Source organism: Physcomitrium patens, chromosome 3 (assembly GCF_059467195.1).
Source record: "Physcomitrium patens ecotype Gransden chromosome 3, ASM5946719v1, whole genome shotgun sequence".
In the NCBI taxonomy this organism is placed as follows: Eukaryota; Viridiplantae; Streptophyta; class Bryopsida; order Funariales; family Funariaceae; genus Physcomitrium; species Physcomitrium patens.
The window spans coordinates 445,898-467,343 of NC_143412.1; the positions used below are offsets into that span (position 1 = coordinate 445,898).

The following is a 21,446-nucleotide window of genomic DNA, read 5'->3' on the forward strand; positions in this document are numbered from 1 at the left end:
TGTGTTGTCATTTTAAACTTAAAATAAAATATAACCAAATAGAACATACAAGCCTATTTAGGTTTTTAAGAGTTGTAATAAATCAAATTCCAAAATTTTTTCTAAATAATATTTTATCATTTGTATACTATAAAGAAAAAATTTAGGATATTGAATTTAATATTAATAAAATCAAAGTTGAGATTAGAAATTTTTTATTTTAAATTATTAGATAAATAAATTTATTTTTACTTTATTTTTTTATATTGGTATTAACTTAAATAAATACCTAATTTCTTATACAATTAAAAAAGCTTCATTAAAATATCTTTATAGTAAATATGTATTTAAAATTGAGAGGAATTTCTAAAAATTTAAGTCTTGATTAATAAATAATAATTTTATTTTATATTTATTTATTAATAAATTTTAATTTTATGACTTTAAAGAATCAACAAATTTTTATTGATATTTTATAAAAAAAAGTGAAATCTAAGATATTTAAATTTGAATTATTTTGTGTGTATATATATATATATATATATATATATATATAGAATTTATTTGAATAATATTTCAAAAATTTAAATTATCATAATTTATTAATTTAATTATTTTAAAAATCAAGTAAATCTACTAGCATATGTTATTATTTTGTGTGCACATGTGTACACATCTATCTATCTATCTATCTATCTATCTCTCTCTCTCTATATATATACAAAAAAAAAATACATAAATATTTTATTAATAAAAATTTATTTATATTAATATATATTTCAAAGTTCTTTTTTTTGAAGAGCCACATAATGCATAATATATAGTCTTTTTACATCTCTTTTGATAATGCACATGATATATTTTAAATTATAATTTTATTTTCTTATAAAATATTCTAATAGTATTTAAAGAATAAAATTTTGAAAATCCAAATTTGTCACATTTTGATCTTTCTTATGAAAGAGGAAGAAAATCATTATATCTAATTAGAACTATTGGAGTAACACAAGATTTCTTAGATTTAGAATTCCACTTGAAAAAGGTCATTGCTCAAAAGTCTTATAAAGATCTTTTCTATGATGAAGAAAAATTATTTTGGAAGCATGGGCTTTTGAGGACAATATAAAGCGAGATACTGTCATTACATTTGTCAGACCATTCTTTAACTATGATTCTAAATATCATAGGTCTTGTCTTATATATGTCAATAATAACAAACTTAAAAAAACATGAAATAGCAATAATAATTAATAACAAAACACCTCAATTGTGATTTGTAAAAATCATCTTTTGAGGTGGGCCTAACACAACACTATTCACATCATGTAAGAAAAAAAAAGTACAATCCACCTACTCTTTTCCTTTCCTTTAATGACCTCTTGACTTTACTTTCGTAAGTATAAAGCCAACTAAGTACCAAACCAAATTTCAAAAGCTTTCAACTAAGCACAAGTTTTGAAAGCTGTGACTTTTGCTCTCTCCCCTAAACATAAAGTTTTCCTCGTTTGTGAAACCACATATGCCATGATTTATCTTACAGACTAGGCCACATCAACAGGGAACAAGCACGAAGTGAAAATGGAAGACGCAACGAACGTGAAGTGATGGAAGGCAACTGTGGTCAGAATCAGAGTCGGTATATGTCAGGTTAAGCTCTATTCTAGACATTCGGTGGACAAGTTTCCTCACCACCATGGAATATTCACAAGCTAATCCACAGCACAAATCAGAGTTTACAGCTTATTCACATCCCAGCTTACCCACACCATCCAAGTGATCGAGGCCCACTGCATGGCTCGCTTCAAACTTCGCCCGGCTGGTATCACAAGCTAACACAGAAAAGCAAAACAAGATTAAGGTGTGACTCAATTCACTCTACTGGTTTGTATTCCTAATCAGTCTCTCAGCAATCAGGTCCTAAATCAAAACCTTGCATAGGATTCCGGTTTGGGTACTCGGTGCCTGACATGCAGTGTTCCTGGATCATCCTCGGGCAATCTTTCTGTGCAGTATGGGATGTGGTATCAGGTCGTTTGCCAGAGCCGCTGAATTGCAGTGAGCGATTTACTGTCTGTAATGAGTGTAGACAAGCAAAGCAAGCATAGCGGTTACTGGGGAAAAAAAGAAGTTGTGAAATATCACACAGCCGTCATATTGTAAAGAGCTCTGCGTAAGTACAGATGATGCAAAACATGGAAATTTTGGCCGATGGCGGAGAAACCGAGGAAGCCCTCTCGGGTAATTCCAACCACATAGAAAAATTCTTGCACTGAATAAAGTTTGCTGCACTTTGTGCAGCCAGTTCCCCCTATTCTTCTGTAGCTCTGACATTTCTCAATCTGTTGAACTGTGGATGACTGTTGAACTTCTGTGGTGTCGTGTACCAAATTGGAGTCTGAGATAAATACCTGATTGTGTGTCTTTATCGTCATGTGCCACGGACACCATCCTTCCACGCACAGTTGGCCCCATTTAGCAGCCGACGAGGGCTTGGGTCTGAAGTCGATGAAGGGCGGCTCGCAGCCGAGCTGCCGTGCACCTGAGGTTTCTACTCCTCGGTGGTGAAATCTGCTACTAGGAAAGCATGTTTGAAAGCTGTGTGCAGGAGACGTAGTCTCTAAACCTTGCTTGGTCAAACGATCCTCGTGGCAATCCCGACACTTTGGTTGGAGTGTGACTGGATAACATTAGTGACCAGGAGTCAAAAGCTATGTCGTGTACTCGACATAACGCTCTTGATTTGGACAGGCTCGTCGTCTACGTGTGCAATTCGCACGCACGGCAACTAGCTTTCTGCAGAAGACGGCTCTCTACATTCATTGATCATCAGAGCGGCATCTAAAACTTCTCCACGGTGCAGATTTCGCACCGAAATCTGAAATAGATCTGTGTTTTTTTTAGTGGACCGCCCTCTGCTGTAGGCTATCATGTCTCCACTACAAGAGCATCAGCCTTTCGACGTTAGAATGCAAAACTCGATTTCCTTTAGACAACTCGCAAGTGAGACTGAGAGATAATACTCGTATAGGAGTTCTTGGGTTTTGCACATGATCCAACTGGTTGTGAATGAGCACGGCTTTGTGCTTGTGTGTTAACAGCCTAACGTTTTTCACAGCTGAAATGCGAAGGTACAAACCTCGTCTTGCTGGAGAGTTTTGAAGCCGTGCACTGAGTTGAGGTTTGTGGGTTGCATTTCTTTTTGCCTTGTTACGTCTGCCTTCCCTTCTGGATCTGGATCACTTCTGCAATTGAGGGTTGGATAGTGCGAGTGAAAAGTCAAAAATGGGAGTTTCGAAAGCTGGAACCGAAACTAGATTTGATTGTAACAATGGAAAGCAAGGTTTGGTGGTATCAGAGAGTGAAGATTTATATGAATCCAGGAGTGTCACGACGTCTGATTCTGTTGTTTTAGGTTTGCTGAAGTCTGATTGTATCAAGGAAATAGGAGAAAAAAATCTGATTGTATTAAAGAAGAGTAATCAGTCTTAGCTGTTCAAATTAAGACGAGGTTTGTACATTTTGATACAAAGTTTTATTTTTGTGTTTTTTTGAACACAGGCACATGCGTTTTATGAAATATGGCAGGCGGAATTATTCCTGATAACATTTCTACCAGTAGTATTCCAACTGGCAAAAAAACAATTTTCCCACTCACGCTCATAACACTACTCTTTTTCCTATGGGGTTTTGCATACGGATTATTGGATGTCTTGAACAAACACTTCCAAAATGTTCTTGACTTGTCAAAACTTGAATCCACCGGCCTCCAAGTTGCCTACTTTGGAGCTTATATTGTCTTTCCTCCAATGGTTGGAACGCCAATTATACGGAGATTTGGATACAAGGTTTCAATCATGTTGGGCCTTGGTTTATATATTATTGGAGCTGTGGGTTTTTGGCCATGCGCACAGTTTGAGACTTTTGGAGGCTTTGTTGCATGCACGTTTGTCATTGCATGTGGTTTGTCCAACCTCGAAGTTGCAGCTAATACCTATGTGGTTATTTTAGGAAGCCCAAAAACAGCCTCGTTGCGATTGAATTTTTCTCAATCATTCAATGGCTTGGGTAGTTTTGTTGGGCCATTAATTGCATCGAATTTCTTTTTCTCTTCGGGGAACAAAGACAATCTTGATTCCGTTAAGTACATTTACTTAGGAATAGCATGTGGAGTTTTTTTGGTTGCAATTGGATTTTTCTTTGCAAAATTACCAGAGATCACAGATGATATGGTATCTGAAGAATCCAACATTCCAACAAAGCCACTTCTAAAGCAACCACATTTCCTTGGTGGAGTATTGGCACAATGGTTATATGTAGCTTCGCAAGTCACTGTAGCCACGTTTTTTATCAATTTGGCCAACGAGAATGGTGTCAAATCTGATTCTAAGGCTTCGCAACTGCTCTCGTATGCTTTGTTATTATTTACTGCTGGTCGATTTTTTGCTACATTTCTGATGAAGTATGTACAAGCCAGGCATATAGTGGGAGTCTACTCTACTGTGTGTTGTATCCTTTGTGCACTTACTGTTATACTTCATGGAATTGGAGGATTAATAAGTGTTATGACATTATTCTTTTTTGAATCATGTCTATATCCAACCATCTTTACTCTAGCCCTTCAAGACTTAGGTGGAAATACCAAGCGTGGAGGTGCTTTTGTAGTTATGGGAGTTGGTGGAGGAGCCATTTTCCCTCCCATTGAAGGAGTTATTGCAGATAGAGCAAGTACAAGAATTGGTCAAATTGTTCCAACAATTGGATTTGCATATGTCATTTTGTATGCTTTTTTGTTAGCCAAAGCACAAAAGCCTAAATAGACTTCAGTCATCACTTCATGTACAGAAATGACTATATAAAGATAATTGTAACTGTTAGTTTTAGCAATGATTTGTACAAAATAGTACCCCAAAAGGTAGTAAAATATAGATGCTGTCCTGTACTTCCTAGTATGATATTAGAGTTCAGAATCAGAATTTGCACAAATAATAGCATATGTGATTTTACTCGGACAACATTCAACAAGATCATGTCATCAAATTATGCACTGGTCATTATCAACCCCAGTTTTATTGAAAATCTAGCATCTAAACAGTCAACTGTTAAATTGACTGCATGTTCAGGGATGCTAACTAGTACTGGGTACACACCGCATCTCGATATCTCACATATTCTGGATTGTCTGCTAAATTCCTTGGTGTCGAAAATTTCAGTGACCCTCGCACGCAAGATTCGAGAAGTGCTTAAAAATCACCAGGACTGTCATAAGTGAGAGGGCCTCTGCTAGGACGACATCCTGCGCCGAACATAATCGAAGGTTTTGCATCAAAAGTATTCGTCAGTTTCATTCGCATCGGCCTTGAGTTGCATTTCTGAAGTCGAGCAACGCAACATTTTGCACCATTTTCTCGTGGTCCATTGCGAAGCTTCGTTTCGCAGGGGGAGATGGCCAAGCCTGCAGCTCCACCTGTGGAACTGACCGCGAGGTGCTCTTGCTGCTGGCGATGACCAGCTTCTCTCTTGAGAGTGAAAACCATGTTTGAAACATCTTCAGTGAGAGTGAGAAGCTTGCGAGATGATCGTTCATACAGCTTAAGTTTGTTCTTTTCTGTGCTTTTGTGCTTCAAATCTCGTGGTGGATGCCAGAAAATCAGGTAGACCCGATTGTACTTAAAATCTCAAGGTAGGGTACTAACAACTAATCTTGTCATCTATCCCAGGGACTTCTGACTCATAGTCGATCCCTTGATACCGAGGACACAGTAACTGCCAAACATTACAAGGCAGTTATGGAATTTTTCACAAGCACGGCTTCGTCCGCACCCAGCAAGGCTCTGTTGAACCACCCACTACAGTAGTCAGTTTGCGATGCGAGGGGGTGATGGTCTGCCTGCATTTTGAAGATTTTGGAGCTCACGATGCCAAAACGCAGGATCCTCCTGGCGAGAAAAACTTTAAGAACCACTTCACATCAGCTTGAACACCACCTCTGGTTTTAATTGCTAGAAATTATACATCAATAAATAAATAGAACTCTTTTACAGTCAATGGGAATGACTAAATCAGCCCACAGAACACCTTGCAGGTTTTAAAAACCTGCTAACTGCAGTGCAAGGACTCAAGTCGAAGGAGATTGCCGCGCCATTTCATCCACCACAATTCGGTGGAACGTCTCTTCTAATATCCATAGGACATTTGCAGGTGAGATTGAAGAGCGATTATAAAATACTCACCATTCAATGTGGTTTTGCCAAGATGGGATGCAAAAACAAATTGGGGTTGTCGGTAAAATCGTGCTAAGTGGGACCTCTACAGCTCTCAATTCGATCTCCGAACCGTCGGTCTTAATCTAGACAGTACTTGGCTGAATGCTCCCCGAAAGCGGCTAAGTTTGATAGCATCGCGCACTCGCTGAATGGAAATCCACGCTTTTCGATGTTTTCGGGGTCCATACTCTTTGGGATTCGAGAAAACTGGGCCAGACATGCTTACACCAAATCCACCATCGCCCTTTTGGTAACCAAGTCCGGCGAAGTATTCACCTTCTTCGGCGAGACATCCATCTTGGCCCGGGCAGTTATTGGGGAACCTCTGAAGGCCGCCATTGCTATCCATAGAGAATCGCCTTTGCGCAGGGAGGGACATCGACCGTGCGAAGCGGTTGCGATTCTCAAAGTCTGAATTGTCTTCCGCAATTGTTTCCAGAGTCATCTTCAGTGGCGGCGTTCTATACGTGTTCGCACTTGCCATCCGCTGCCCAGTTAGCTTCGGCTGATCCAGCATCTCCATGGGAAACCCCACGGGAAGCAACAGCTCGATACCTAGTGCTAATTGGACACAATGGTTCTTTAAATATTCAGATCAGCTTGCGTGTAGGAACACCGCACCTTCTCCTTCCCCATGGATCAGACACCGTCTAAATTAAGCAGTACACACAACTATAAAACTGTCACAAAAAGAGTGGAACTCACACCTTTCTCACAAACCACACGAGCTCGACGGCATGAATTTAATCTCAAACTCTCGTACCCCTCAGATTCGAGCGCCAAAACCAATGATTCTCCCAAGACACATCTACCTCCCAAGGCGCTCACTTAAAAACATTCCCAACAGCGATATAAGTAGAAATCGACGCTAGCAGAGACCAAGTCGCCGCTACAGAAGATGAACCCCTCACACCGAAAACTCGGAACGCTAGCAAGCTTTAACACGGTGGCAGCCATCGAGCGCGGAACACAAGGCGGGATTGTCACTTTCAGCAGGCGCCGCGGACACGCTGGACTCCAGCAAATGAAGCGAGAGACGATGTGTTAGGCAAGGCGAAGTCGTTGGTGTCGTCCCGACCGGTCAATCCTCTTTGAACGCGCCACCAGGAAGGACTTTCTATTTTACCTCCAGAGAGCGAGTGCACTATTGACGAGTCACGCGCTTGGATTCAGACCCTTTGAACACGGCGGCGATGCAGCATGAGAGCCCTTCTCTTCTATTATTCAAAACCCCCCCGCCCCCCCGGGTCGAGGAATCCCGAAGGTAGACTCGTTCTTCCGAATTGGCGGACTAAGATATCATGAGTAGACTGGTGGTGGCCGAAAATATTTTTCTTACTTTCTCCTTCCTTTCTTCGTGTGTGTGTGTGTTTGCGCGCGCGTAGTGCTGTGCAGTGCTTTGTTGTTGTTTTTCTTCGCGAGCGTCGGCGATGGCGTCGTCTTTTCTTCTCGTTCCCGTGGCTGTCGTCACCACCGCGGCAGGTGCCCGAAGCCAGTCATGGCGGTGCCTGGTTTGGTGGGGAGATCCCCATGCCTACCCCGCATTTCGCCGAAGTGGGAGGTCAGGCTTGGGTGGGGAGATCTTTTGGGCCTCACGTTGACGTGCTTCGTCTGCAACATTGTCGACGTGGCAAACATTTAAAGAAAATTTAGTGATTCTTTATGTCACACATTTTTATTGAATGTTGGAGGGTTTTATGTGGTTAAATTTAAAAATTGTTTTTAAGAAATGTGGAATATAAATTTTGGATTTACATACTTCTTTTTCAAATTAAAATTATTTGTAAGAATAGAATAGGGAAATTAATATGTAAGTATTATGCTTATGGAACAATTCAAATAATTATATAAAAATGATGGATACATTTGGAAACATTTAAGACTTTCATAGAATGTTTAATTATACGAAAACTAATCAAAACACTGCAAATGCTAAACTGAAATATTCTGTATAAGATTTTTGAGAATATATATATATATATATATATATATATATATTCAAATATCATTATGATTCATTTTTCGAATTTAAAATTTTTAATAAAATATGTCAGAAATTTTATTTTATCATATATATATATATATATTCTAAAAATTAAATTGTATTAAACGACCATATAGCATCTACAAATTTATATTAGATAGTAAAAATGTATTCTCAGAAAACATTAAAATTTAATCAAACTCTTATGCAAAAGTTAGAAAATATACAAAGTTATTCAAAATCACACATTTTAATTATAAGTCAAAGATTAATGATTGTCCAAAATACCATTTGATTTTTTCTTAATTTTTTTGAGATGGTGACAGATATCACTTAAATAAGCATTAAACATTCTTTACTATATTTGGCTAGTATCATGTGTATACAAGAGTTATTGGCAAAGAGGATCTTGGTTCAAACTTAAATTTGTAATTTTTTATGTTGTTTTTTATGTAAATATGATCTTACTCATCTAAAATTCATCAACCTAATTTATATTACTTTATTGACTTTCTTGTATATTTACACCTCTAGTCTAAAAAATCAAATCATCTTTATGCTTCTATATTGTGTAAAAACATGTCATCATTAGCAAAATCTATATTGCTTTCATGTCTTTGATATGGTTGAGGGTCTTATTAAATATTAATTGTTAGACTTAATATCAATCATGGCATGATTCACAAACATTATTTGTTAGCATATAGATATATTTATTTATTTATTTTAATTCTTCTACTTAGAGTGCAATTAAAATTCTAAATAAGAATATTTGTTATCTATTTAAAGTACAAAGGAAGCATTTTTTATACCACTTTTTTCTCTTTATACATTCATTGCCATTCTCTTTTATCAAGTTAGTCATGTGATATCTATATATATATATATATATATATATATATATATATTATTTTTTTTATTTTGCTTAGAATTTGATTGTAAATTAAAGTTAAAAAATATATTTTATTTTATTTGGTAATTTGAATAGGAATAATTTTTTTTGAATGATTATTTTCTTAAAATAAAGGATTGTTTTTAGGATCAATGTTAAACACATCTCCCAAATTATTATTTCAACTCCTCACATGACTTTTGAAATGCTCCTAAAGAACTTGCAATGCTATCGTGTTGTAACACAACTACATGGTGAAAGATGATAATATGGATCTTATTATAGAAGAGCCAAGTTATAAGATAAAATAAAAAAATATGGATAAAAGATAAGAAGGTAGTAAAACTTTTAGTAGTAATGTTGCCTTTTTAGAAAAGTGACTTCTACTTACTTTGTAGGGCTATAAATAAGGCAAAAAAAAAATAGATTGGAAAAATAAATAATAAAGGCATCTTTAGGAAGAAGTTAAGAGTGAATTCTAGAAAAAATTATCTTGAAAATTAGATATTGATATCCAAAAAGGGCTAGTTATGAACCAGGGTCGAAATCAGACCTTGAGGCACAAAACTAAGCTCCAATGACAATTTGGGGGTTCTTTTGCAAATTGAAGAGTAGGATTTGATAGCAAACTAGATAGGGTTTCTATGAGCATTGGTGGTGTGTGATTTGGATTTATAATGACTTTGTAACAGCTTTATAAAGTCAAGTTTGTTTTAGATGACTTGGATTTTTGTGAAATAAAATAGGATTGACGTTTTGGATGTTTTTGAAAGTTCTGTAATAGATCTACAAGTGAAATTTCGTAGATTAATGGTTATAATTGTGCTTAATATTTTTTGTAAATTTTAGCTTGATCTAATCATTGAATTGAAGGTTATTGAGGTTTAAGTGGATCAAGGTCTCAAAAAGTAGAATTTTAGGTCTAGTGAGGTTTTTTTAAGATTTCTTGCAATCTACTAGTTGGATTGGAGTGAAATTTATGTATGGAGATAGTAGACTTATTTTACTACATATTTGAGTATTTTGAGATCAATCGAATAGTGAAAAAAAGAGATATTGGCTTTGGAAGATTAACATCAAGGTCGGAGAAGGAAACTAGCCAATACCCGAGCATGTTTTTGAGGTTATCATCTATTTGGTAACTCCGATCTTTTTTATTTTTTATTTTTTTTGTGCTTATTATCAACTTAATTTTTAAGAAGCATGCAAGTTTGGTTTAGGATTTAGGATTTTATTAGGATTTGATTAGGGTTTGTTTAGGATTTATTTAGGATTTAAGATTTAGTTAATTTTTGGTCTAAAGTTTGATTGAAGTTTAATAGCATTTTAATTAGGATTAAATTAAGATTGAATTGAGATTTATTTGAGATATATTTGTGATCATTCTAATATTTTTTTAAGATTTTTGATTATTTCTTTGTAATTCATTTAAGGTTTCTTTGAATTTGATTAAAGCTTGCTTAACATTGTTAGTGTTCTATTAGAGTTAGGATTTTATTGTTGCAATTTTCATTCTACCTTCTTTAGCTAGATACATGGAGCATTCTTAAGCAAGATTTTACATATTATAACATATTTGGTAAACTTGATGTGAAATGCTTAAGGTGGAAGGTATTTGGTTTTCTTAGATTATTTGAATTATGGAAAAAGAAGGCAAGAGGATGGATGGAGGAGTTTTTGATGGTGCTTCAAGTGGAGTTGGAAGATGAACTTTAAGTGGAGGATACTATATGTATTTTGATCCTAAATCTACAAGCATATTTGAAGCATTTGTCTTATTCAAGTAATAGTAATAGGTTAAAGATTACAAAGAAGGTATGACAAACAAAGCATTACAAGCAGTTGTGCATAAAATCGATGAATTTGAAGGAAAGGATATTACAAAGTATCTAAGGTGTTAAGCAAAGGGAATGAAATTGAAGCATGTTTTTGAAAGGGAGATAGTTCAATCATTTGAACTAGCTACTACACTAGAAATAATAAGTCATATGAAGTCTATTGTAGGACAATCTAGAGGTTCATGGAAAAAATTATCTCAAGCATTAAAAGATGAGTATTTTTTAGAAGATAGTGACAGAATTAGAAAAGAACTATTTTTTGAGTGGATTGAAAGATCTAAGAAGGGTCTCCAAGCAACAGATTATTAAAGGAGTTTGAAAGGTAATATTTGTCTTTATAAAAAAAATCAAATAATTATTAGATTTAAACAAAGTGAAGTTATTTTTTTAAGCAATTAATGGAGAATTACAAGATAAGTTGGAAATTTTACTTGAAGATAAAGAAGAAGAAGGATTGACAAAGAATTGGAAGAAAATAAAAGAAGCAATAGGATTACTTGCAAAAAGAGAAAGAAGAAATGACAAGGTAGATGTTGAAAAAACTTTGCAAGCATCTTAGGCAAAAATATCTTCTACTCATCCTATATCTATAACTCAACCTTCAATGTCTATATTAAAGAAAGAAGAAATAAGCATGGATAAAATCATACGTGGAATGATAGATTTACAAATTAAATTTACAAAATTTGAAGAGAAGGGTCAAACATCAAGAATGTCAACAAGACAAAAATCAAGAGCAATGGAAGGTATAGTGCATAGGTACATGTGGTGTGATAGCATAGATCATTTAAGAAGGGAGTGTGAAGATTTTTTAGAAGTGCTACGTAAAGGAGTTGTTTTTTTTAAAGATGGTATAATACACTTAAAAGAGAGTAGAGAAAAATTAGTGACAAATTTTGGTAAAGGAGGAATGAAGGTATTTGTGGAAGATGCTTTTAAAGTATATATAATTTTAAGCAATGAAGCATCAATATTTTGGATGGCAAAAAATCCAAGCAAATGTTTAAGTATAAATCTTGAGTATCAAAGAGAATCTAATTCTTTATGGTCAAGTGCAATGAATTATGCTGAAAAAGAAAAATTTACTAGAGATGATTTAAAAAATGTTGGCAATAATATTTAGCAAATTACTAGGTGGGATGATCCAATAGATAGATTATTAGTTCATGATCATATTACAAAGAGTTAATATGAAGCATTAATAGAAGAAAAATGAAAGAGAGGTGAAAATCATGAAGGGCCATCAAAAAGAATCACAAGGAGAGAGAAAAAATGACAACAGAAGAATCCTATGCATGAAGAGACAACAGAAGAATCCTATGCATGAAGAGACAACAAAGAATATTTCTACAAAGAAGAAGGAGATTGTGAAAGAAAAAACAAAGGTTTCCACTTATAAATTATAATGAGATATAGAAGTTGTTACAGATTTGAAGAAGATATTGGAAGAGTGGATTTTAAGTAAAAAGGTTGAATTTATAATTGGTGAAATTCTAAGAATTACAAAACAAGAGTTTTATGAAGTTATTATCAACACAATAAAAAAGAAACAACAATCTATTGGTGATACTATAATATCAAATATACAAGGTATAAAGACAATAGGAAGTAATAAAGATGAAAAAGTTAAAATGAAAATTATTAGAGATATTTCACAAGTCAAATTTACAAGGAAAGAAGATATGATTCAAACTTCTAATCATTATTCTTGAAGTCATTGGATAAGAGCTATAATAGAAACTTTAGTAAAATTGAAAGAATTAGGAGAATCAATTGTAGTATTGATTGATCGTAGTTCTGAAATCAATTTAATGTCAATAGAATTATTTAAAAGGAGAAATTGGCCTATTATTATTGAGCATGGGTGGATAATTAGAGCAAAAAATAATTCAAAGGGAGATTTGTATGGAGCTTGTCCAAATATCAAGGTAACAATAGAAGATATTATTCATGAACAAAATTTCTTTGTGCAAGATATGTTTACATATTCTATTATATTAGAACAACTATATATTATTACTATTTGAATGGAGACAAAGGTTATGGATGATGGATTGGCTTATGCAAAGATAAGAAATCAAGATGGTGTCGTATGGCGTGATTTGCTATCTGGAAATATATTGGATATCTAATTGTAGATAGTGTAGCTTAAACCTTTATATGAATCTTGTCTTAGCTTCCAAAACTCCTTTATTTTACATAAAATTCAAAATATAACAAAATCCCTTCAAAACATATTTTTTCCGCAAACGGTTTTCTTTTTCCAAACTTTAAAAATTCATAACTCTTGATCTAACCGTTCAATTTGTCTCAAATTTATAGGATAATTAGAATTCATCTTTAAATTTTATTAAAAAAAAACCAACTGCAAATTCACTTCCAATCTTTTGGAATCTAAGAAACCCGAGCAGATGCTCTAAACCCTAATTTACAAGCACTTGAGCACTATTTTCTTAATATCTCAAGAATCCAATACTAAAATGTCATAAAACTTATGCAAAAAGTTTATTAACATGAAATTACACATTTCTTGAAATTTTGAGCCAAAACCTTATCAAATTGCTCAAGATATAGCTCAAGATACAACCACTAGAAAATTGGGTTACTTACTACCCTTAGATTGCATGTGCTGACTTCAAAATCTAATAACTCCTTCACTTTAACTTAGAATCCAGTAAGCAGTATATAAAAAGTATAGGTGGAAAAGTGCTCTCTCTAGTCGCGGTCGGCGATCCTCAATTGCTATCCGAACCCGTGCGTTATGCCAAAAAGAGTGACAGTAGCTCCTAAATCATTACCTTAACTTTGAGCACTTATATCTCCTTCATATAAACTCCAAAATATACAAAACTTGCACCAAAACCATAGCCAAAAACCTAAACTTGCTGACCCTAGCCTTCAAAGTTCAAATGGCTATGAAAAACTAATCCTAATCCCTAATATGGCCTCGGGCAGCCTCCTCAAAGCCCATTGGTCATGATTTTTGACCAATAAGAATGGAGATTTTCATCATTCATCTCCATTCATTTATATTGGTGCCCTAATTATTCCCTTTGCTACCAAAACCTTTCTTCAATTCTTTTTCTTACAAGATTTACATAATTTATGCTCTAAACACCAAATAAAAGAACCAAAATAAGTTTTCAAAGATCACCAATGTCAAAGAAAGGTGACTCTAAATATTTAGAAGTTACTATCAACCAAAACCAATCTTAAAAGCCACTATCAAAAGGAAATTAAAGTTATAAAAATTCTATAATAATCTTTTTAAACAACATGTTCTCAAGGTAATAATAAAATTATATTCTACAACCAACTAAAATCTACTAACATGGCTCTCATCATGTTATTTAATAAATTATATATTAAGTACATAATTACATTATTTTCATATAATAGCCAAACCACAACACGACAACGGAAAAAAGACAGTGTAATTTTTAACAGTTTGTGCAAATCATGAAAGAAATCAAGATAATTTGAGAGAGCATCTTTTGTCAAAGATACACAAAGAATTTGAAGATCTTGAAGACTCAAAGGATTTTTATTAGACGCCATTGTAAACCGAGATTGTGGTGGTAAAAAAAGTGAAGGCTTCTTGACTAGTAGAAAGGATGAGGATATCATAGGATTATTATGAGATGGATATATCTTATTCAAAAATATAAATAATTTTAGAAGGATAGATAAGAAAAATATTAAAAATATAAAAATGAGTTAAAAAAATGTAGTGTGATTGATGAAGATGAATACATATCAAGGATATTTGAAGAATCTTATTTTGTTGATACTATGGATGATTTATAAATATTATTAAATAAAGATTTTGAAGGAGGTGATAAGATAATAAATATGCATTCTAAGTAATTTTATGATAGAATAAAAGAATATATAAATAAGTATGAAGTGAATATAAATATAAAATATAAGACTGTTGCAAAAAAGGTTAAACAAGTGGCATTGCCACTACCATCACATTTTGAAGAAAAGATTAAAGGAGCTTCTATGAAACAAAATTTTAGAGATTCAAGCAAAGTAGGTCATGAATTTAAGGATGATTTGACATTGGATGGTTTAAAAATTGGATGTGATAAATTTTTAATAAGAGATGAAGAGAGATGTTTTAAAGAAATGCTTTCACGACATAATAAGGCATTTATATTTGAATCACATGAAATATGGTATATTGATCCAAATATTATAGCACCTATGGTTATTTTTATAATTCCATATGAACCATGGAATTTGATGCCAATTCCAGTTCCAAAGGCCTATTTGCCAAAGCTAGTTGAATTATTCAATGAAAAGATTAAGATGGAAATTTTAAAACCATATATTGCACTATATTTCAATCAATGATTCACAATACCTAAGAAAAATAGGACATTGAGGTTTATTCAAGATATGCAACCAATAAATAAGATAACTATTAGAAACATGGGCTCAAGTCTAATTGTGGATGAATTTACAGAGGCATTTACAAGAAGAACAATTTATTCTATAGAAGATCTTTATTCGAGGTATGATCAATTTCAACTGTCAATACAAAGCAGAGATTTGACAACTATGAAGACACCATTAAGATTAGTCAAAATATATTCCTTATCACAAGGGGCAACAAATTTTGTAGCACACATAATGAATGGAATGTATAAGGTATTCAAAAATTTTATTCTAAGTATAACAATGCCTTTTTTAGATGATGTGCCAATTAAAGAATGTGAAGAAGAAAGAAAAGATGAGACTTTTGGATTTGAAGGGATGTAAGTAGTTTGTGGCAGATCATATCAATGATTGTAAAAAGATTTTGATAAGATTAGAAGAGGTTCATTTAATCTTATTGGAAGCAAAATCAATATTTGGAGTTAAAGAAATTTTGGTGGTTGGACATATGTGTGGATCATATGGATGCAAGCCAAATATGAAAAAGATTGATGTTATAAAAAAGATGAAAGAGCGTACAAATATAATGAAAGTTAGAAGGTTTTTAGAAGCATGTATTTTCTATCATATTGTCACGGACCAAAAATACAAACAAGAAATCTAAACAAGAAGTTCAAGAAGAAATGACAAGAACTAGATTATCAGATGAGTACAAGAGTAACGCCAGGAGAATTGAGCTAGAGCTTCAAGAGATGTGTTGTCGAGACTGAAGAACTCTTCAGCCTCGACTCCTATATATACTACTGGCCTATGGTTCTAAGGAAGCGCATCAAGAAGCTTCCCAAGAACTATGAAGCTTCTCGAGCAACTACCCAAGAGCTAGGAAGCTTCTCAAGTAACTTCCTAGAATCTACTAGAATATTCTAAGAATCTTCTAGAGCCTCCTAAGGGAATCTTCAAAGAATCTTTAGAGAATCTTTGAAGAATATTCTAAGAGAATATTCAAGGAATCTTATGGAAGTTTCTAGAGACTTCTTTCTAGAAGGTTCTAGAAACTTGTCTCTAGAAAGGTCTAAGGACTATGTCCCTAACATCACCTCCTCCTTTAGCTTCGAGGTCTCTGAGAAGCAATGTTATCGTCAGTCAATACCAACGCAAGAAAATGAAGATCTGTCGCATAACCTCTGTTATGAACTCCAATTGTTGTTCACGAGGCAAGTGATTCAATGGTCCTTGAAGTCAACGGTAGTGGCCCACGCCTTCAACTTCTGACCAAGCATGAACCTCCGTGTCTTCATTGTGAAATTGTCCTGCAAACACTCCTTCTGGCTGACCATTGTAGGCAGGCTCGACCTCAAATACAATCACCAACGATTTGTTGCTCGGAATCCTTCGACGTCGTCGTGGTGCAGGCGGTTCTTCATCTCGCGGTCGTCTTTGTGAGCTAGTTGCTTGAGATGACATGACAAGTATAGTATCTTGGCTATCCATATTCAAAGGCTAAAACAATAAGAACAAACTTGGGCTACTAACAAAGTTCTACGCTATCTTGGAGAGAATGACTACATCAACTATGGATTTTGGTGGTGCTCTCTCCTCTTTTTTGTTTTCTAGATGAGCAAGCTTCAGTAAGAAGCTATCGTCGAACCGGCTTGGGTTTCTCAGGATATCGTCGATGAAACTCCTGTACCATTTGCGGCGCATTCGCGAGATTCTCGACCGGCTCCCATGTTCGTTCATTAATATCGTAACCGCTCCAATGCACAAAGTATTCTAATTTACCCCGTCTTTGCCATGAATCCAGTACCTTTTTCACCTCGTATTCTTCGTGGTTCTCTATTTCTATGCTAGGTGGTGGACATTGTACTCTTTCAGGAAAAGACGATTCTCGATAAGGCTCCAACAAAGAAACATGAAAGATAGGATGTACCTTCATAGTAGCTGGTAACTCCAGACGATACGCTACAGGATTGATCTGCTTCTGGATAACAAATGGTCCCAATCTCCGATAGTCCAATTTGTCACATGGCCGCTTGGTCTTAATATTTCGTCGAAGCAGCCAAACTTTGTCTCCAATCGTGAATTTAGGTGCCTGATTCTGAAATTTGTCCGCGGATGCCTTGTAAGATTCTTGGGCAGTTTGCAATTGAAGCTTCAATGTAGTTTGAAGCTGCGAAAGCTTCTTCACCAATCCTTCAGCTGCCGGATTGTTAATCGTTGATAAACTCCATAAGTCAAGCTTCGGATGGTATCCATAATTGGAAAAGAATGGCGTTTGTTGAGTTGACGCATGAAGGGTGTTGTTATATGCGAACTCGGCTAGCGGTAGATATGCGGCCCAATCATCTTGTTGATAGTTGATGGTGCAACGTAAATATTGCTCTAAAACTTGATTCACCCGTTCTATTTGGCCGTCCGTTTGAGGATGAAATGTCGAAGAAAGCTTGATATCCACCTTCAATATTTCAAAAAGAGATTTCCAAAACTTTGACACAAACTGGGTTCCTCGATCCGATACGATATCATCTGGTAGACCATGATATCGATACACACTATCAAGAAAGAGTCTTGCTGTGTCTTCGCTTGACGATGTCTTCTTGTAAGGGACAAAATGTGCCATCTTTGTAAGCCGGTCTACGACAACAAAAATGCTGTCAAATGAATTCGATGGTGGTAGATCCGTAATAAAGTCCATGAAAACCAAAGACCATGGTCGGTGCGGAATAGGCAATGGCTGTAGAAGTCCATAAGGCCGATGTCGAGGATTTTTGGATCTTGAACAAATGTCACAAGATACAACAAAATCTTTCACATCCTTCCACATTTAAGGCCACCAGAAATCGCGAGAAATAAGTTCTAAGGTCTTATTGAATCCAAAATGTCCCACAGCTGGAAAGTCATGACGAGATTGAAGAACTCGGAGTCGTGTTGGCCCTATTGGGATATACAAGCGCTCTTCGAAATATACTAGATCTCCTTCCATCTTGAATTTATCATCACTAGCATGTTGCTTGATATCAAAGGCTAGAGAATCTTCAATGGTTGCTGCCCGTACTTGGTCGAGGAAGTCAGCATCAATTGGTATAATAGCTGCATTGAGCCGAAATTTCTCTGGCTTCAACAATGTCGTGCACTGTTGATCAAATGCTACATCTCCAGCCTTTGGCGCGAGATATGATCTCCTTGATAATGCATCGGACAACCTTTGTTGCTTCCCAGGCCGATAAGTAATAACAAAGTCGAACCTGGATAGCGACATACTCCACCGAGCTTGACGCCGATTCAAAACCCGAGCCGACATAAAATATTCCAAATTCTTGTGATTTGTATATACGGTCACTAGATGTGTAGTTCCTTCGAGAAAGTGACGCCACTCTTGGAAAGAATCTACTATAGCAAGGAGTTCCTTATCGTGGATCTCATAGTTGATCTCAGCAGCAGAGAATTTTCGAGAATAGAACGCAACTGGATGGAGCTTCTCATCTACGCCCATCTGTGAAAGTACAGCTCCCAAAGTAAAATCCGAAGCATCTGTCTCCAAATAAAAGGCCTTTGTAAAGTCCGGATGTACCAAGATTGGAGCTGTAGTAAATACCATCTTCAAATCTTGAAATGCTTTTTCTACGATAGGTCCCCATTCGAGCTTGTCTTTGCACGTTAACCGAGTGAGGGGGGCAGCAACTTGAGAATAATTCTTGATGAAGATCCGATAGTAGTTAGCAAATCCAAGAAAACATTATACGTCCCTAACCGTCTTCGGAACTTCCCAAGACATGATTGCTTCCACCTTCTTTGGATCCATCTTCAAGCCTTCCGTAGTCGCGATGAATCCCAAAAACTCCATCTCAGTTTGGTGAAATAAGCACTTCTCCAATTTGGCATAGAGTCCTCGCTCCCGTAGTTTTTTGAATACAAGACGAACGTGCTTCTCATGTTCTTCCTCGTTCTTAGAAAATATCAAAATATCATCTAGATAGATGACAATAAAATCATCTAGATGCTCTCGAAAGATGTCATTCATCATGTGTTGAAAGACCGCTGGAGCATTAGTAAGACCAAATGGCATGACATTGTATTCAAAATGGCCATACCTTGTTTGGAAAGCTGTCTTCCATTCATCTCCTTCCTTGATTCGCACAAGGTTATAAGCTCCCATTAGGTCAATTTTTGTAAAGATCCTTGCACGCCCAAGTTGTTCTAGAAGACCAGAGATCAAAGGCAGTGGGTAGCGATTCTTTTTTGTCACCTTGTTGAGACCTCGATAGTCCACGCACATCCGTAGTGAGCCATCCTTCTTCTTCACAAATAAGATTGGTGCCCCAACTGGCGACTTCGAATGACGGATGAAGTTCTTGGCTAGATTCTCGTCAATGCACTTTCGCAACTCAGTCAACTCCATCTGCGACAAATTGTAGATTGGTCCAAAAGGTGGTTGTGCTCCTTCTTGCAATTCAATGGCACAGTCATAGGGTCGATGCTCTGGCAGCATATCAGCATTCTTCTTTTCAAAGACATCTTTGAATTCTTCATACTGCTTTGGAATAACCAAAGTCGGAGTTACATCTTCTCGAGTCGGAGTTGCGAAGATGACAAGAGGTGTATTTTGCTTGGCTTCCTTCATGAAAGCCCTTGCACCTATAAACAAGGATTTGTTTCTAGACATTGTCTTGGCAGATTCCACCTTCAAGGAGTTTGTTGGAAATGTCACTTTCCGCAACTTCCAATCTATCAATGGATTATATCTATCAAGCTAAGATAGTCCCAAAATGATAGGACATGAAGGGGTCTTGATAACAGTAAACACAATATTGCTCTCATGGTTTTCAAGACGTACCTTCAATGGTTTAGTTTCATGGATAACATTGCATGAAGACAATGGTCGTCCGTCTATGACTTCTACATGGACATGCTTAAGTTTCTTTACAAGAGAAATATTGTGAAGCTTGGTAAACTCTTCATCTATAAAGCAAGCGGATGCACGCGAGTCTAATAAAGCATCAACTTGTAGTTCTTGAATACCCAGATGTAAAGGTACCATAACACAATCTCAAGGTTGAGATGAGAGAAAGGGACCTTCATTAATTTTGGATGTTGAGATGTCCAGCTGCACGGTCCCTATTGTGGCTGGGCGTCCTTGTTTTCCTGCATGCTTGTACTCCTGGGTCTTGTTGTTTTAGGCTTCTGTTTCTTCCGACAATCTACAGCTTTATGGCCCACTTCTCCGCAATATAAACACAAGTTTTGTTCAAACCGTCGCTTCCTTTCCTCAGCTGTGAGGGGTATGAAACGTACTGCATCAATTTGCATGGGTTCAGGATCTATGGAGTGATTCTCTGGACCATTTGAAAATGTAGCAAATGCTCCATCATTTCTCCAACCTGATTGTCTTTCTTGTCGTAATTCAAAGAGGCGGTGTCGTGTTGTAACACGAGTATATAGTGAAAATAAAAAGAAAGGGGAATTTTATTAATACTCGGTTACCTCGAATATTGGGAGCATCAACCAACTCCAGTACAAATACTGAGTGGTCAGGTTCAGTCACTCCGTTACAGTCAGCCGAGGCATACTGAAATGCTCCATTCGATTCTAATAACGGGAGTCAGCAAGAAGAGAAGGACCAATTCACACGACGGGTTCGAGGAGCCAATTGGATCCGATTTCGATAATCCAATCCAGGTCCTCTTATCCAATATGAGACCTGAATTGGCCGGTCAACCCAATGCAGTCTAATTACGGGAAATCCAGGTCTTACTACGGGTCTTAGCTAATCTGACGTGAGGACCAATTTGACCCAATTACGGGAACATCCAGGTTACTACGGGCATCTTTCCCAATATAGGACCTGAATTGGTCGGGCGACTCAATGTGGTCCTGATTACGGGGTTCGATTCTGTTTCAGGCTGTCCTGTTCTCTATGCCGTTTCAGGGAACATTGTTTTCGGTAAATGGACTTCTTAAAGGTAAAAACGGAGGAGAAAGCTTGACGGCGAGAGCCAATTTCGGATCTAAGCTTGAGGTGGGAGCCAATTCCGGATCTAAGACGGAAGATTGAAGAAATTCAGAGGATAAGGTTAGGGGGAGATCGGGGGGGGGGGGAGTTTTTTTTT

The 21,446-nt window shown here is 36.1% G+C and overlaps 4 protein-coding genes across 7 annotated transcripts; 2 read left to right on the top strand and 2 right to left on the bottom strand.

Moving 5' to 3' along the window:
- Positions 1-1,177: 1,177 nt before the first annotated feature.
- Positions 1,178-2,908, bottom strand: LOC149989450 (uncharacterized). Its single transcript, XM_090249393.1, has 3 exons — positions 2,794-2,908; positions 2,388-2,656; positions 1,178-2,050 (listed from the first exon to the last, which is right to left on the bottom strand). Exons 1-3 carry the CDS (start codon positions 2,906-2,908, stop codon positions 1,883-1,885), a joined length of 552 nt encoding a protein of 183 aa, XP_090105519.1. The 3' UTR covers positions 1,178-1,882.
- On the top strand, positions 2,481-5,017 carry LOC112279419 (uncharacterized). Of its 2 annotated transcripts, none has more exons than XM_073533101.2 (3): positions 2,481-2,833; positions 3,095-3,157; positions 3,538-5,017. In XM_073533101.2, the coding sequence occupies exon 3, from the start codon at positions 3,558-3,560 to the stop codon at positions 4,794-4,796; it is 1,239 nt and encodes a 412-aa protein (XP_073389202.1). In that variant the 5' UTR covers positions 2,481-2,833; positions 3,095-3,157; positions 3,538-3,557; the 3' UTR covers positions 4,797-5,017. The 2 variants fall into 2 exon arrangements, with proteins under 2 accessions (XP_073389202.1, XP_073389203.1); XM_073533102.2 differs by having other exon boundaries at positions 3,095-3,107.
- A 13-nt stretch (positions 5,018-5,030) lies between these two features.
- LOC112279420 (uncharacterized) lies at positions 5,031-6,765 on the bottom strand. 3 transcript variants are annotated; one of them, XM_024513837.3, is made up of 2 exons: positions 6,210-6,765; positions 5,031-5,810 (listed from the first exon to the last, which is right to left on the bottom strand). In XM_024513837.3, the coding sequence occupies exon 1, from the start codon at positions 6,763-6,765 to the stop codon at positions 6,295-6,297; it is 471 nt and encodes a 156-aa protein (XP_024369605.1). In that variant the 3' UTR covers positions 5,031-5,810; positions 6,210-6,294. The 3 variants fall into 3 exon arrangements, with proteins under 3 accessions (XP_024369605.1, XP_024369604.1, XP_024369603.1); XM_024513836.3 differs by having other exon boundaries at positions 5,031-5,915; XM_024513835.3 differs by having other exon boundaries at positions 5,031-5,928.
- Positions 6,766-7,384: 619 nt separating this feature from the next.
- LOC141045265 (uncharacterized) lies at positions 7,385-8,003 on the top strand. The gene is made up of 2 exons (XM_073533103.2): positions 7,385-7,506; positions 7,628-8,003. Exons 1-2 carry the CDS (start codon positions 7,436-7,438, stop codon positions 7,893-7,895), a joined length of 339 nt encoding a protein of 112 aa, XP_073389204.1. The 5' UTR covers positions 7,385-7,435; the 3' UTR covers positions 7,896-8,003.
- The last annotated feature ends 13,443 nt before the right edge of the window (positions 8,004-21,446 follow it).